The 14,691-nt window shown below is 37.1% G+C and overlaps 1 protein-coding gene across 1 annotated transcript in view; it reads right to left on the bottom strand.

Annotated features, from left to right (window-relative positions):
* Window positions 1-1,201: 1,201 nt before the first annotated feature.
* The window catches only part of LOC108358443 (uncharacterized), a 216,119-nt gene continuing 202,629 nt past the window's right edge, over window positions 1,202-14,691 (bottom strand). Inside the window, exons 8-9 of the mRNA XM_017609773.1 lie at window positions 2,498-2,566; window positions 1,202-2,426 (exon numbers count right to left, since the gene is read on the bottom strand). Of these exons, the coding sequence (XP_017465262.1) occupies window positions 1,412-2,426; window positions 2,498-2,566 (1,084 nt within the window). The 3' untranslated portion in view covers window positions 1,202-1,411. The remainder of the gene's footprint in view (window positions 2,427-2,497; window positions 2,567-14,691) is intronic.

The raw sequence follows: 14,691 nt of genomic DNA, 5'->3' as shown, positions 1-14,691 counted from the left end.
AGAAAAGTTAAAAACATTCTGATGAATTGATAACCTTATGCCTTTTTTGAAGTCGGTTAAAAACAGGTGTTTCAGATAAAAGTGTAGTGGAAATTATATATTATTTTTACATTTGTAAATTAAAATACCAAGTGTACGCAGGTTTCTAGTAAATATCTCAGCCTTAAAAAATTACAATGATACGTTTAGTGGAAGACAATGAATTTTGAATTTGGCAAAGTTCGGTAAAATTTTGGAACACAAATCCTTCATATATTCAGAAAATGTTTGAGATGTGTAGGTGTAGACTAAATTTCCGAGGAAGTGAAAAAAAAATTATGGTGTATTTTAAAAAAGTAAAAATTTAGTTTTTTCTTAAACCCGTACCATTTGTAAAGTAAGCTGCTGTAAGAATTTTAACAATTACATATATTAAGCCATTATTATATATGTAAATATATATCTAGAAATATGAAGTTGAAATAGGCCCTACAAATAAAGCATTTTAAATATTTATAATAAAACTAATACAATTAATATCTGGAAAAAGTATTAGCTATTGGGGTCTTCTAATGTCTTTACGTTTTGATCAAGCTAGTCTTTCATGTGCATTCTTAGTATATAGATAGAACTCTAATTACTTACTTTAAGCTTCAATACTTCGATGGACATTGTTTTCTGGCTTACAAGAATAAAATAAATACATAGTATGTATATACACCTGCGTTATTAAAAATAAATAAATAAACATAAGTTGCAAACAATATTATTTTGAATTTCGGTGCTAATTAGTTGAACGCAGGTGTATGTGTATAATTCGCTGCACGTGTGCAAAAACAGAGTTTTATGTGGAATAATATTTACGTATGCGAATAGCTGTATATCTGAAATGGAAGCTGTCTACCATTTAATGGCTTTTTCTTTTTTTCGTATGGGTAAAAATTTGGAATGTTTTATCCATTAGGAGTTTTGCTTTTGATAATATATGTATGTAGCTTTTTATTGACTCACATAATACTAATAACTTAAAATTTGTATAATTCCTGCAAATACTGAATATATGAACTTAAAATTTTATATTATAAATACCTGTAATATAAACCATACTACATATACTTGTGCCATTTTATAAGACACCAATTAAAAAGGGAATACTTGATAGTTACTTGAATAACTCTTATATCTCACGTTATGTATATTTTAAACATTCGTATACTGCATGTTGCCTCCCAAATATACTGTTCATTTTGTTTGCGCATACATGCATTTATACTCTTATGTACATGTACACAGTATGTACATACATACATATGTATGTATGCAATCTTTGTTTAGTCAATACACATTTTTATGAAATCATTATTTTCGACAATGTATACATATGTATGTATAGATGTATGCTCTTCGTCTTGTCTACCCCTTTGCTTATGATTTATCGAGTAAAGGCACTAAGAAAATGTGCGCCCCCCATTTCGAATTGATGATCATAGCCTTCTTCGGCAGAGTTTGGCGCGTTGACCAGATTGCCGACTATAGCATTAACCGCTTTCAACTGCTCGATGTCTACCATCATTGGTGGTTTATCGCCGGGCTTCCATCGTCGATGTATGCCCATAGATTTGAGTTTTTGACACACCGAAGAGGGCGAAATGGGAAAGCCTTTTTCGGCTAGTCGCGCAGATACCTTCCAATACTGAATGTTACTATCTTCACGTATGAGTTCGAGTATCTCTCGAGTGATTTCCTTGTCTCGCTGTTCCCGTTCGGCCGCTTTCAAACGACGGCGAGGATGTATAAATTTTACCGGTGCTGCAGCGATGGCGCTGGTAGCAGACTGTTCGTACCTTGGCGGCGAAGATGATTGTGACGCTGCGTAGTGCTGTCCGTTGCGAGCCTTTTCTGGCTGTTGTTGCGGACGCTGCAACTGATCGTGTAACTGATGCTGCTTTTGAATATTTTGTTGTGCTTTTAATTGTTGTTGTCTTTGTAGTAGACGCATGCGCTCTTGCTGTTGTTGTTGTTGCAGCTGTTGCTGTTGTTGCAATCGTTTTTGCTGTGTTTGTTGTTGCTGCAGTTTCTGCAGTTGTAATTGTTCCTGCCGGTACTGCTCTTGTTGTAACTGCTGTTGCAATAGAAGCTGATGAGCCATCTGTGACTCTACACTTTCCGGTACAGCGCTCGTGGGCGTTTCACCACTTATACTCGAGCCATTTGAGGCACTGCGCCCATCTCTTTTGTTGCGATACGACAAGGGCAAGCCTTTTACAATGGCATCCCGCACCTTCCAAGCTGTCATCTGTGAAACATTAAGAGAACGCGCAATTTCCATTGTCGATGCATTCTGAGCGACAAGTGTTTTGGCCATCGCGTACTTCTCGTCATCAATGAAAACGTTCGGCTTTCGCGGTTTCTTTGTCGTCGCTGGTGCTGACGGCGTCGAAGGTTTTCTATTCATAAAATTCGAGAGATGATTCTTAAGATTATAGAAATTAGTCACTTTTGAAGATATGTGGCTTACATGCTGTCCGATTCGGGGTTTTGTTCGATATGTATAGGACGAATGGATAAGTTCACTGGGAGTGGATGCCTGCGTGTAATAAAAATATCAAATAAAATAAATTAGTACATTAAACTTTGTGGAAACCATCTATACATACATACAATAAAATTGTAACAGGCCGATGTCTCTACATAAAATATACTGAAGGAAAATTAAAACGGGGGGACTTTAATAGAGAAATAGAAGCCAAATCAACAATCTTAAGAATTTTTGTCTGTCCGNATACATACAATAAAATTGTAACAGGCCGATGTCTCTACATAAAATATACTAAAGGAAAATTAAAACGGGGGGACTTTAATAGAGAAATAGAAGCCAAATCAACAATCTTCAGAATTTTTGTCTGTCTGTCTGTATGTTTGTACGCGCATCACTCGAAAACTAATGCATGAAATTGAATGCACCGATTTCACCGATGTATTGCTTGAGGTCTATCTAAAATCTAGAAAGAAAAAACATAGAGAGTTGCCACCTGTTTTAAAATTCCAGTAAATTGATAGGATAAAGGAAATATTGCAATACGGTTGCCAAAAGAAAGAGGTTTAAAAGGCTTGTAGCCGAAAATATTTTTGTGGAGGTTGCCACATATTTGAAAGTTTCAAACCAGCAAGCATGGGCATCGGATGTGCAGGCTCAAAGCTCACCGCGCTATGACCGAGACTGGCAGCAAGGGTATCGGTGGAACCAAGCTACTGGTGGAAGACGGCACATTGACACTGTCAATGCAGAGCCTACTTCTGAATGAGGTGGAGGGCGAACTACCATCGATACTTTCTGAAGCAACCAAGGTTGTGACAGATGTGGAGATGCTAGATGGTCCTTCTCCTTCTTCAAGACGGACACTGGTATCAGAGATGGAAGCAACAACAGTTAAACCTGGTCCAAAGCAGGAGAGTACCGGTACGGAGAAATCCTGTACTGGTGATCCTCAAACGAGTGAAAAGCTGACCGCAAGGCAGTTGAAGAGGAGGAGGCCAAATGAGAAGAAATATGCGGCTATATCCAAGGTGAGTACTCAAAATCCATCGGTCTCTGACTCTGCACCCGAAACGACAACGGGGAAGCGGGACAGGATAGGCGATGATTCATCTATTCTCGAACTCTTTTCCGTTGCCAACCAGTTGGTTTTTGGACCATGGCAGAGGTTGGGAGAGGATGCCCTCAGGGTGTAGTGCTCTCACCTCTCTTTTGGTGTTTGGTAGTGGACTCCCTACCAACGGAAATGCCAGATTTCGTTCACAACCAAGCTTACGCGGATGATGTTTTTGAACTGCCATCAGGTAAATCTCTCAAGGAAGTTTGTGTTAAGACACAGAGAATCCTGATTAATATTGATGAATGGTGCACTTTCAGGGGTCTTGCTGTCAATTCCAGCAAGACAACCCTAGTCTTGTTTACGCGGAAAAGAAAATTGGAAGGTCTCAACCTTCCAGTGCTTAGAGGTGTAAACCTAAGTCCTTTCGTGGATGTGAAGTAACTCTAGATACGAAGCTGACATGGAGAATTCACGTCGAGCTGAAAGTAAATCGAACGCTGTAGGTTTTCGGACAGTGGGGTCTCAGACCGGCTATGGTATTTTGTATTTATGTACATTAGACTGCATCACTCCCCATACAAAAAAAAATCGGTACTATTTTTCCATTGGAATTATAAAATCTACTATGTTTTAAGACGTCCACCAAAATATTTCGGAAAATATTAAGACTTAAGTGAGCTAGACCGATTTGAAAATACCTCCAAAAATGTTTTTTTTTATGAATAAAAATAGTTTCTTAAAGATTTCCTTTGAAAAAATCCCCTCAAATGACAAAACGGCTTAAGCTTAAAATATTTGCATAAAAATATTAAAAAAAAAATTTAAAAAAATTTTAACGGAATCGTAATGATGCTGTTTTTAGCATTTTTCAAAGATTGGTATAAGAAAAACTTGAATAACTGAACCTAAACTCTTCCGATTTAGACTTAAGAGGTGTCATTGGAAAGGTACTTTCTCACCCTTTTCATTTATTTGCTAATAAACTTACTCAAAGGATGGAAGAGAAAGGTAGGAGAAACGAACCTCATTCAAAGTTGAATTAAGATCTTTGGTATTCGAAAAAAAAGATGGGACACGAATGACGCTGTTTTTGGCCAGAAATAAAAACGGTGTGAAAATACCTTTCTACTGAGATCCCATAAGTCTAAATCAGAAAATTTTTGGTCCAGTTATTCAAGTTTTTCGTAAATCAATCTTTGAAAAAAGTAAAAAAACAGCATCAAAAATCTCATTCTTACGATTCCATTGAAAAGATTTTTAAATATTTTTATGCAGATTTTTTAAGCTTATTCCAATTTGTCTTCTGAGGGAACTTTTTAAAAAATGTTCTTTAAGAAACTATTTTTATTCATAAAAAACTTCATTTTTGGAGGTATTTTCAAATCGGGCCAGCTCACTTAGATCTTAATATTTTTACGAAATATTTTGGTGGACGTCTTAAAATATAATAAATTTAGTCATCCTGGCGGAAAAGCCGCAACTTTTTTTGGTGATGCAGTCTAATGTACATATCTCTAGTCAGGAAAATCGTCACGTACTCTTCTGCAGTATGGTGGCGCAGAACCACGGTTAAAACTACGGTATCTGTGTTAAACAGGCTACAAAGGAGCGTGTGTATAGGCAATACGGGCACCATGAGTTCAACGTCGTTACCGGCTCTTAATGCCCTGTTGAATTTTCCGCCTCTGGATTTAGCGATCCAAGAGGAGGCAATGAAAACGATGTGCCGACTGCACTCTTTTGGTCTGTAGCACGACGATCGGAGTTCCGGGCACAGAAGGTGTGTATAGTAAGTATAGTCAGTACTAAATTGTACTCGGTACTAAATTATACTCGAAGTGTATAATAACACAAAATTTGCAAGAGGGCACTTAATCGAGAGCATAATAACACGGGAGAACTGCAAATTATTGCTAGTGAAATTTTTACTAGCAGAAATTACCTAGCAGAAGAAGAACGAGAATAAATGTCAAAAGCCGCCATTTTTTGAATTGGTTAAGCGTAAATAACAGTAAAATGAGTGGAAATCAAAATATGAATGATGTACTGGGCAGTGTAAGTGCTTGTGTGTAAAGGAAAGAGTTTAAAACTGATTTATAAATTGCAAAAATGTGCCAAAACAGTGCAACAACTGTTCACTTGCAAGTTTTTGCTAGTTTTGTGTTCAATAACTTTTTCTGTTAGTTTTCTCTTCTCAATTTTACGCTCTATTTTGATTTTACGCTCTCGCTGCGATTCTTTATTGGAAAAGTTACTATAGAACAGCGTTGGCCAGAGAGAGGTTTTACTCTGCTCGCGCCTATACAAAATATATGGTAAGCTTACAAGAGCTTTGCTCGCGGGCAAGGCAGTGCCCATTAGTGCTATAGAGGCATTTNGCAGAAGAAGAACGAGAATATCCGCCCTATTCCCACACCACTGACAAAACTCAGCGGCTGACTATTGCCTTTACTACTGCGCCTAATACTATGCCGAAAATTTATTTTAAGCTGTCGTATGACAATTGTCGGTTATATTGTTATGACCTACTGAGTAAGTGACAACGGCGAAACAATGTTTATATTGTGTTTTAGGCGCAGTAATTGTGACAATAGTCATACAATAAATTTTGTCAGTGTTGTGGGAATAGGGCGGTAAATGTCAAAAGCCGCCATTTTTTGAATTGGTTAAGCGTAAATAACAGTAAAATGAGTGGAAATCAAAATATGAATGATGTACTGGGCAGTGTAAGTGCTTGTGTGTAAAGGAAAGAGTTTAAAACTGATTTATAAATTGCAAAAATGTGCCAAAACAGTGCAACAACTGTTCACTTGCAAGTTTTTGCTAGTTTTGTGTTCAATAACTTTTTCTGTTAGTTTTCTCTTCTCAATTTTACGCTCTATTTTGATTTTACGCTCTCGCTGCGATTCTTTATTGGAAAAGTTACTATAGAACAGCGTTGGCCAGAGAGAGGTTTTACTCTGCTCGCGCCTATACAAAATATATGGTAAGCTTACAAGAGCTTTGCCCGCGGGCAAGGCAGTGCCCATTAGTGCTATAGAGGCATTTCATGTCACCGCGGCCACCGCTGTGCGCGACCTCTCACGATTTGGATGAAAGTTGAAGAGATTGAAGGTCTAGGTGACATGAATATACGTGCAGCATATTTTGCCGATATGACGTAGGGTTGCCTATTTACACGAGACTTAAATTTTAAGAAAATGTCATACATACCTATCTTTAAACTTAATGATAAAAAATGTATTTCTTCCGTCTTATTATGGGCTTTAATTGTACATTTTTTACATTAACGTCCAACGTATAAAAAAAAAAACAAAAAAATTACGTAAACATTTTTCTTTTAGATTTTTTTTTTGATTATAGCATTTTTTTTTTATTTTTATTTTTACATAAAAATATTGTCTATAATGTGAACTTTAAGTACCCAAATGGGCGTAATGGGCTACTTATGCGTATGGACTCTAGAACGTCTAACGCTCGAGCAATATGATAAATAGACATATGTATTACTTGAAGTTGACATTATAGACAATGTTTTTATGTAAAAATAAAAATTTTTAAAAATGCTGTAATCAAAAAGAAAAATGTTTACTTAATTTTTTTTTGTTTTTTATACGTCGCATATTAATGTAAAAAATGTACAATTNATTTGGATGAAAGTTGAAGAGATTGAAGGTCTAGGTGACATGAATATACGTGCAGCATATTTTGCCGATATGACGTAGGGTTGCCTATTTACACGAGACTTAAATTTTAAGAAAATGTCATACATACCTATCTTNGCAAAAATGTGCCAAAACAGTGCAACAACTGTTCACTTGCAAGTTTTTGCTAGTTTTGTGTTCAATAAATTTTTCTGATATTTTTCTCTTCTCAATTTTACGCTCTATTTTGATTTTACGCTCTCGCTGCGATTCTTTATTGGAAAAGTTACTATAGAACAGCGTTGGCCAGAGAGAGGTTTTACTCTGCTCGCGCCTATACAAAATATATGGTAAGCTTACAAGAGCTTTGCCCGCGGGCAAGGCAGTGCCCATTAGTGCTATAGAGGCATTTCATGTCACCGCGGCCACCGCTGTGCGCGACCTCTCACGATTTGGATGAAAGTTGAAGAGATTGAAGGTCTAGGTGACATGAATATACGTGCAGCATATTTTGCCGATATGACGTAGGGTTGCCTATTTACACGAGACTTAAATTTTAAGAAAATGTCATACATACCTATCTTTAAACTTAATGATAAAAAATGTATTTCTTCCGTCTTATTATGGGCTTTAATTGTACATTTTTTACATTAACGTCCAACGTATAAAAAAAAAAACAAAAAAATTACGTAAACATTTTTCTTTTAGATTTTTTTTTTGATTATAGCATTTTTTTTTTATTTTTATTTTTACATAAAAATATTGTCTATAATGTGAACTTTAAGTACCCAAATGGGCGTAATGGGCTACTTATGCGTATGGACTCTAGAACGTCTAACGCTCGAGCAATATGATAAATAGACATATGTATTACTTGAAGTTGACATTATAGACAATGTTTTTATGTAAAAATAAAAATTTTTAAAAATGCTGTAATCAAAAAGAAAAATGTTTACTTAATTTTTTTTTGTTTTTTATACGTCGCATATTAATGTAAAAAATGCCCATAATAAGACGGAAGAAATACATTTTTTATCATTAAGTTTCGTTATAAGGTTTCCAAGATATAACACTTTAAAGATAGGTATGTATGACGTTTTCTTAAATTTTAAGTCCCGTGTAAATAGGCAACCCTACGTCATATCATGTCACCTAGACCTTCAATCTTTTCAACTTTCATCCCAATCCTGAGAGGTCGCGCACAGAGATGGCCGCGGTGATATGAAATGCCTCTATACACACCTAGAGATTTGTTCAGAAGGTTGTCGGAGCAATATCCTTTGCTTTTGGTACCAAATGACAAATTGATACGTGGAGTCTCCTTTGTAAGATTTCCTACAAGGGAACAATGGAGAGATCCAGACACTCTTTTGGGAAGCTCGGTGAAAACTTTCTATACCGACGGCTCAAAGACTGAAAACGGCACTGGAGCTGGATGGCATCTGGACGGTAACTTTAGATGCTTTACCACTTTGGGTACAATGGCAACGGTATTTCAATCGGAAGTCTTTGCAACACTGAAAGTGGCGGACTGAATAATTGGCGAAAGGTGGCGCGAACATAAAATCACGATCTGCAGTGACAGCCAAGCTGCTCTAAGGGCCCTGAAAACCGCTCGCGCCTCTTCAGAGTTAGTCCGGGAATGTAAGTTGGGGCTAAAATCCGTTACAAGATGGAATGAGCTTGAACTTGTAATGAACTGGCTGATGAATTGGCGAACTGCGTTTCCCTGGAACGCCCAATTTGACCAGAGCCAATTTTAGGGCCAAGCATGGCGGGAACGATCGGGTGCACTATTGACACCTGCAATATAACCCAGTGTTTCTTGAAAAGGCCTGACAAGGTGGTAGCAAAATTACTTCTCAGACAAAACATGAGTGATCTACGAGCCCTGATAGGACTGATCACGGGGCACAATCCATGGGGCCCGACATATGGTCACCATATGCATCATCGACGATCCACTGTGTACATCGTGTTCGGAGGACAAGGATAGTACAGAACATTTGCCGCTGTCTGGCCTACGCCAAACTCCGACGGTACCTTTTTGGGTCGGATTACTGAGAATGGACGAGGTACATTCTCTTTCCCTCAACAAACTGCTAAAATGCATAAAGGAGCCTGGTAAGTTTGCAGAGGAGCAATGAATTCCCACCCCACCTACATATCCGTTTCCTCTAAATCCTGTCTCTTGGCCTTAAGCACAATGGGCAATACTGCTTGAGTGCTTGGAAAAATTTTGTTTTTGAGATGCTTTCCATTTGCAGACAACCGGTCAGGTACGAGCATGATTTTTAATTTCGACCAAACTCAAATACATTGTTTGTTGGTCCAAATAATGAGACACGTATTTTTTCTTTTGGCTCGGAAAAATTTTTCGGCCGAATTAAACGCGATTTTGTTTTTCAGGCAAAAATCGATTATTCGAATTGACAGTGAGAATGTTTTTTTAAAATGCCCATAACTTTGTCAAAATTTAATAGATTCCAACAATGTTTTTACTCAAATGTCAGTAATTCTTGTCACTTCAAGATAGAATGATATAATTATTGATTTTCATTATTTAAAATTTTTTATTTAACAATAAACAAAAAGTGCAACACTGTATTCTGGGTGTATATATTTATAGATAGGTAAAAGTTTCAAGCACCACTTCCCTTTTCCAGTAGCCCCAAAATCTCTATACCAATTTCCAGGACATTACCACAAATACTTTCAGAGATATACGGTATGAAAAATTCGATATTCATAGGTGATGCCACGCTCCCTTAATATATCCAAAGTCTGCAGTAGGTGTCCAAAATTTAAAAAAATCGGTACAGCCGTTCGCGAGATCACCTCTTATAAAAAGAAGGAGCTTCTCTTTATATAATTAGTGTAAGTAACACAGGGCAACACCGATTTCGATGCGGCAAATGTTGAAGCTGGTTTTAATGTTTCCATCAGCTCCAGATTTTGAGAAAAATGTGGTGAAAGTGTAAAAAAAATCGCGTTTTTTGCAATATTTGAGAAGGTCTAGCAATGAAACAAAAGGTGATAGAACCTTCCACTTAGGCTTAAATTAAGGCTTGGACTTCTGACTTCAATCCCTAAAAATACCATTCCTGCACCTTGACCCTGAGTTTACCTATAGTCATTTATTTAACAGCTAACACTGATTTTTACACCATTTTTGACGATAAAAAGTAAATGAGAATAGGTGACCATTAGGGCAAGGTGCAGGAATAGTACTTTCAGGGATGGTAGTCTGTAGTTCTAGCTTTAATTTAAGCCTACGTGGAAGGTTCTATCACCTTTTGCTTGATTGCGGTAGGAACTCAAACTTCCCGAAATCAGTTATTCCTGTTCAACAAATGACTATAAGGGCTGGTTTCTCCAACTCAACTTAATTAAGCCAATTTTTTCGACCCAGTCAAGAATAAGCTGTGTAAAACGTAGGCTAACTTTTGACTTAAGTCCAAAAGTGGCTAAACTGAGTTAAGTTGAGTTGGAGAAACCAGCCCTAAGTGACCATCAAGCAAAGGTGCGGGAACTTGCTTTAATCAAAGCCTAAGTGGAAGGTTCTACCCCCTTTGTTTCTTTGCTAAAGCTTCTCAAATATTGCAAAAAACTCGATTTTTTGACAATGTGACCTCGTTTTTTCTTAAAATCTAGAGCTGATGGTAACTTTTTGCTTACGGATCCGTAATCAGCATAAAAAAATCTGTCAAAAATAGCGTTAACATTGCTGCATAAAATTTGTTTCCATTTTTGTTGGCCTGTGCATAAGTATTGTTAAATAGCCAATACCCGCATGTTTGCGGCGCCTTCAGCCAAACATCTTTCGAACTGTAAAATAATGACTCGATTCGATTGAAGATTTTTTGGAATTGATCGGTTCTGGTCCACCTATCAGAAAAAATATCATATATGTTAACCCAGCCAATAAGCTACCTACGTGCTAAATTGCAAGCAAATCGGACCACTGTTTCTCGGAGACTGTTTCGAATAGTTCGGTCTCTGACCCACTTAACGGAAAAAATGAATCCTATATGCTAAAGCATCGTTCACTCAAAATCGGTACGCATGAAATGGGTTATATCTTATTAATAGGTTTTCAGAAAATAATATTTAATATGTTAGAATAAAGAGAAAAAAAATCCGTTATAGATACATGTTAGCGAGAGTTTCATATTTTGCTTGGATAAATAAATAAGATACAATTTCTTTGATAATGATAAAAATTTTCTGAACACCCGTTCTAGAGACTTGTGTAGTCAACTTGCTCTACTAAACTATCTTAAGTTTATGTTTTTCCACGGCTCGCACATCTCTACTAATTTTGTTTTAAATAAATACCATGTATTTTTCGATTTGACTTAAATAGGTCATATTCGTAAATTGATGACTTCCAGAACTTTAATCACATCATTGGCTTCAAACCGATTTAAAGTTACCTGTGAATAATTAGTTTTCATAAAAACCCACCAACACTTTACAAAAGGTCCAAAGTAAATGATACAATGAAATAACACTTTGTGCAAGCGCTCCTTCCAGCATATTTCTAGGGTCTGATCGAGTTTTAATGAGACTGCCTCGATTCTCTTGTCATTTCATAGCCTTTTGACAACTGTGTCAACTTCTATAGATTTAGTTGTAAGAGGATATCACCATGTTTCGTTTTAGCTTAAAACTTTTAACATGGGAGTTGACCAAAGTCCAGTTTTAAACATGTTTTATTAGTCATTATTATAAAATACCACATTTCGTGTGAACATTGGGGTAATGTAAACGGGTGCGGTTTTTGTTATAAAATGTATTTAATCTAACAGAATTTTATATATTATAACTCGATAAGGTTTAAATCTTGCCATATCTTGCATTCGCTAAACTGTGGATAACCGTTTTCCAATTCTCTCGCACGATCTTCTTCTGATAAGCCGTTTTTTCCTAATTCAGGTAAAGAGCCTTATCCTTAAGCTTGTGCGAAATGATGTCTTTTAATGATTAGCTCACCCCGTTAGTTTAAGCAGAAGGAATCTATTCATTGATTTTTGGAGGATAATTATAAGTTTTTGGTATATTTAATTTTAATTTGATTTTTGATCTCGAAATTGTCGGATCTTCAACGAATTTGTTCAACATTATTTTTTGAGCAGCAACTTCCAACGCGAATAAAACTGTCAAATAAAAAGCCAGTACTATGAAATTTAAACCTCATAATGGTAGATCTATTGTCTTACGATCTGCATTGCAACTTTTTAATACATTCCAACAATTGCTGTACAGAAATTGCTGGAACGCGTACCGATTTTGAGTGAACGATGCTTTAATCTAGGCAAAAGGCTACCAACGAACCAACTGCATAATCTGCATATATGCTAATCTGGGCAAAAACCTACCTATGCACCAAATTTTAAGCAAATCGGACGATAAATACGATTTTTTCGAATAGATCGGTCCCTGGTCCACTTCCCGGAAAAAAAGCATCCTATGTGCTAATCTAGACAAAAAGCTACCTAGGTACCAAATTTTAAGCAAATCGGACCATAAATACGATTTTTCGAATAGATCGGTCCCTGGTCCACCGGAGGGTTTTCCCAAAATTTTCTTTCTTAAAAACCTTCTCCTGGCAATTACGAACAACTGAAAAAAAAATTTGCCAAATCGGCCCAACCGTTCTCAATTGATGAATTACTATACATTTTTCACACCATTTTTATATATATAGATATTAGGGTGGACCGAAAATCCGCTTTTTTAGAATTTTGATAGTTAATAGCAAAAATATGGTTAATTATGCTCTAAAAACAATCTGTGTGAAAGATGACAATTTTTGGTCAATATCTTAGGATCGCCCAAGTCCATCAAAGTTCAAGTGCAAAAAATTTTTTTTCTTAGCTTACTTCGATTCCCTATAAAAAAAGGTCCTTACACCAAATTATGTAGGATTAATACTTTCGAAGATACTTGAAATTTTAGTAAAAAAAAAACTGTATTAATTAATGTATTTATTAATTTTTATTGAGCACGTTCTACTTTGATGGACTTGGGCGAGACTAAGATATTGGCCCAAAATTGCCATCTTTCACACAGATTGTTTTTAGAGCATAATGAACTATATTTTTGCTATTACAAATTAAAATTACAAAAAAAAACGGATTTTCGGCCCACGCTAATAAATATGTATTGTATTTGGAAGCGAATTGTTTTCGTTACTTTCTCGTTAAAATACACGTGTTATTTTTTTATTGTACTGGCAACAAAATATTAGGAAAATATTTTAATTGCATATTTTACTTGCTTATAGCGCATATTTTTGAATTTTGCGTGTATATTATATGCACATCTTTTAGATTTTTTAATGCATGAGATTCCGAGCCCTAGTAATAACCAACAACCAACAAGATGGAGCCCCACTGCTCATTTATGCACAGGCGATGGGGAGTTGCTTGATTAAACAGGGTTGAGGATCGATTGCTAAATTTTTCGGAGGTCCGTTGTGAGTGCAGCTTTGCGATGTCAAACTTTCGCCGCGTTACCTGACGCACATTTTTTATTGCACAGAGGCGCATGCGGACCTTAGCTGCAAGAAGGTAGTGCACCGAGTCGATGTTGGCACCTCGGATAGAGCGGACGTCAAGAACGCTCGAAGCGTATCTTCCATCTATCACAACATGTCATGAACGCTGAATTTTTCGACTGTTAGACCAAATATGTCGTCTTTGCCTACCCTGGCTTTAAAGTCGCCAAGTACGATTTTAACATCGTGGTGGGGGCAACGCTCATACGCTTCTCCTAGGCACTCATAGAAATGCTCCTTGGTCTCATCGTCCCTCTCCTCTGTTGGGGCGTGCGCACATATTAGGTTAATGTTGTTAAATTTTGTCTTTATGCGGATTGTGGAAATTCGATCACTGATAGGGGTGAACCTGGAGACAAGTGTCGGAGTCTCCGCCCAACCACAAACCCCACACCAAATTTGTGCGCCATTTCATGGCAGGTGTAATAGATGTCGCATGCTGCAAATTTTTTACAGCCATGCCCCGTCCATCGCATTTGCCTGTACTGCGGTGATGTCAGCCTTGTATATGTCTATGAAATCTAGAAGTTGGATAGAGACACCTTCCCTAAAGAGAGTCCGCACATTCCAGGTGCATATCCGTAATTCGTAGTCCTTGTTTCGTTTGCGGGGGTCGTCAACGTGTGGGGATGCAGTTATCCAAGGCTTGTTTAGTCTTTTCGTTGGATATATTTTTTACGTGGCGGGTCGCAAGCCCAGCGCAAAACCATTACGGGGTGGATGGTTTTTCAACCGGATACACATTTATATAGCGAGCCGGTTGCTCCAACACAGACGCTCGCTTGCATCGCCACCTCCTGGTGAGCAGACGCTGCAGACTTCAGTGAGCCCTTAAGCCGAATAAGTCGGAGTGGCCCCACCGCAGCTCCATCTCAGCTTCATCTTAGGTGGTAAAAATATTGAAAACAAT

This window comes from Rhagoletis zephyria, unplaced genomic scaffold, assembly GCF_001687245.7.
Source record: "Rhagoletis zephyria isolate East Lansing unplaced genomic scaffold, Rhagoletis_zephyria_1.1 Rzeph_scaffold_00256, whole genome shotgun sequence".
In the NCBI taxonomy this organism is placed as follows: Eukaryota; Metazoa; Arthropoda; class Insecta; order Diptera; family Tephritidae; genus Rhagoletis; species Rhagoletis zephyria.
Note: the sequence above shows the minus strand (reverse complement) of the source record. Positions and strands in the feature narration are given on the sequence as shown.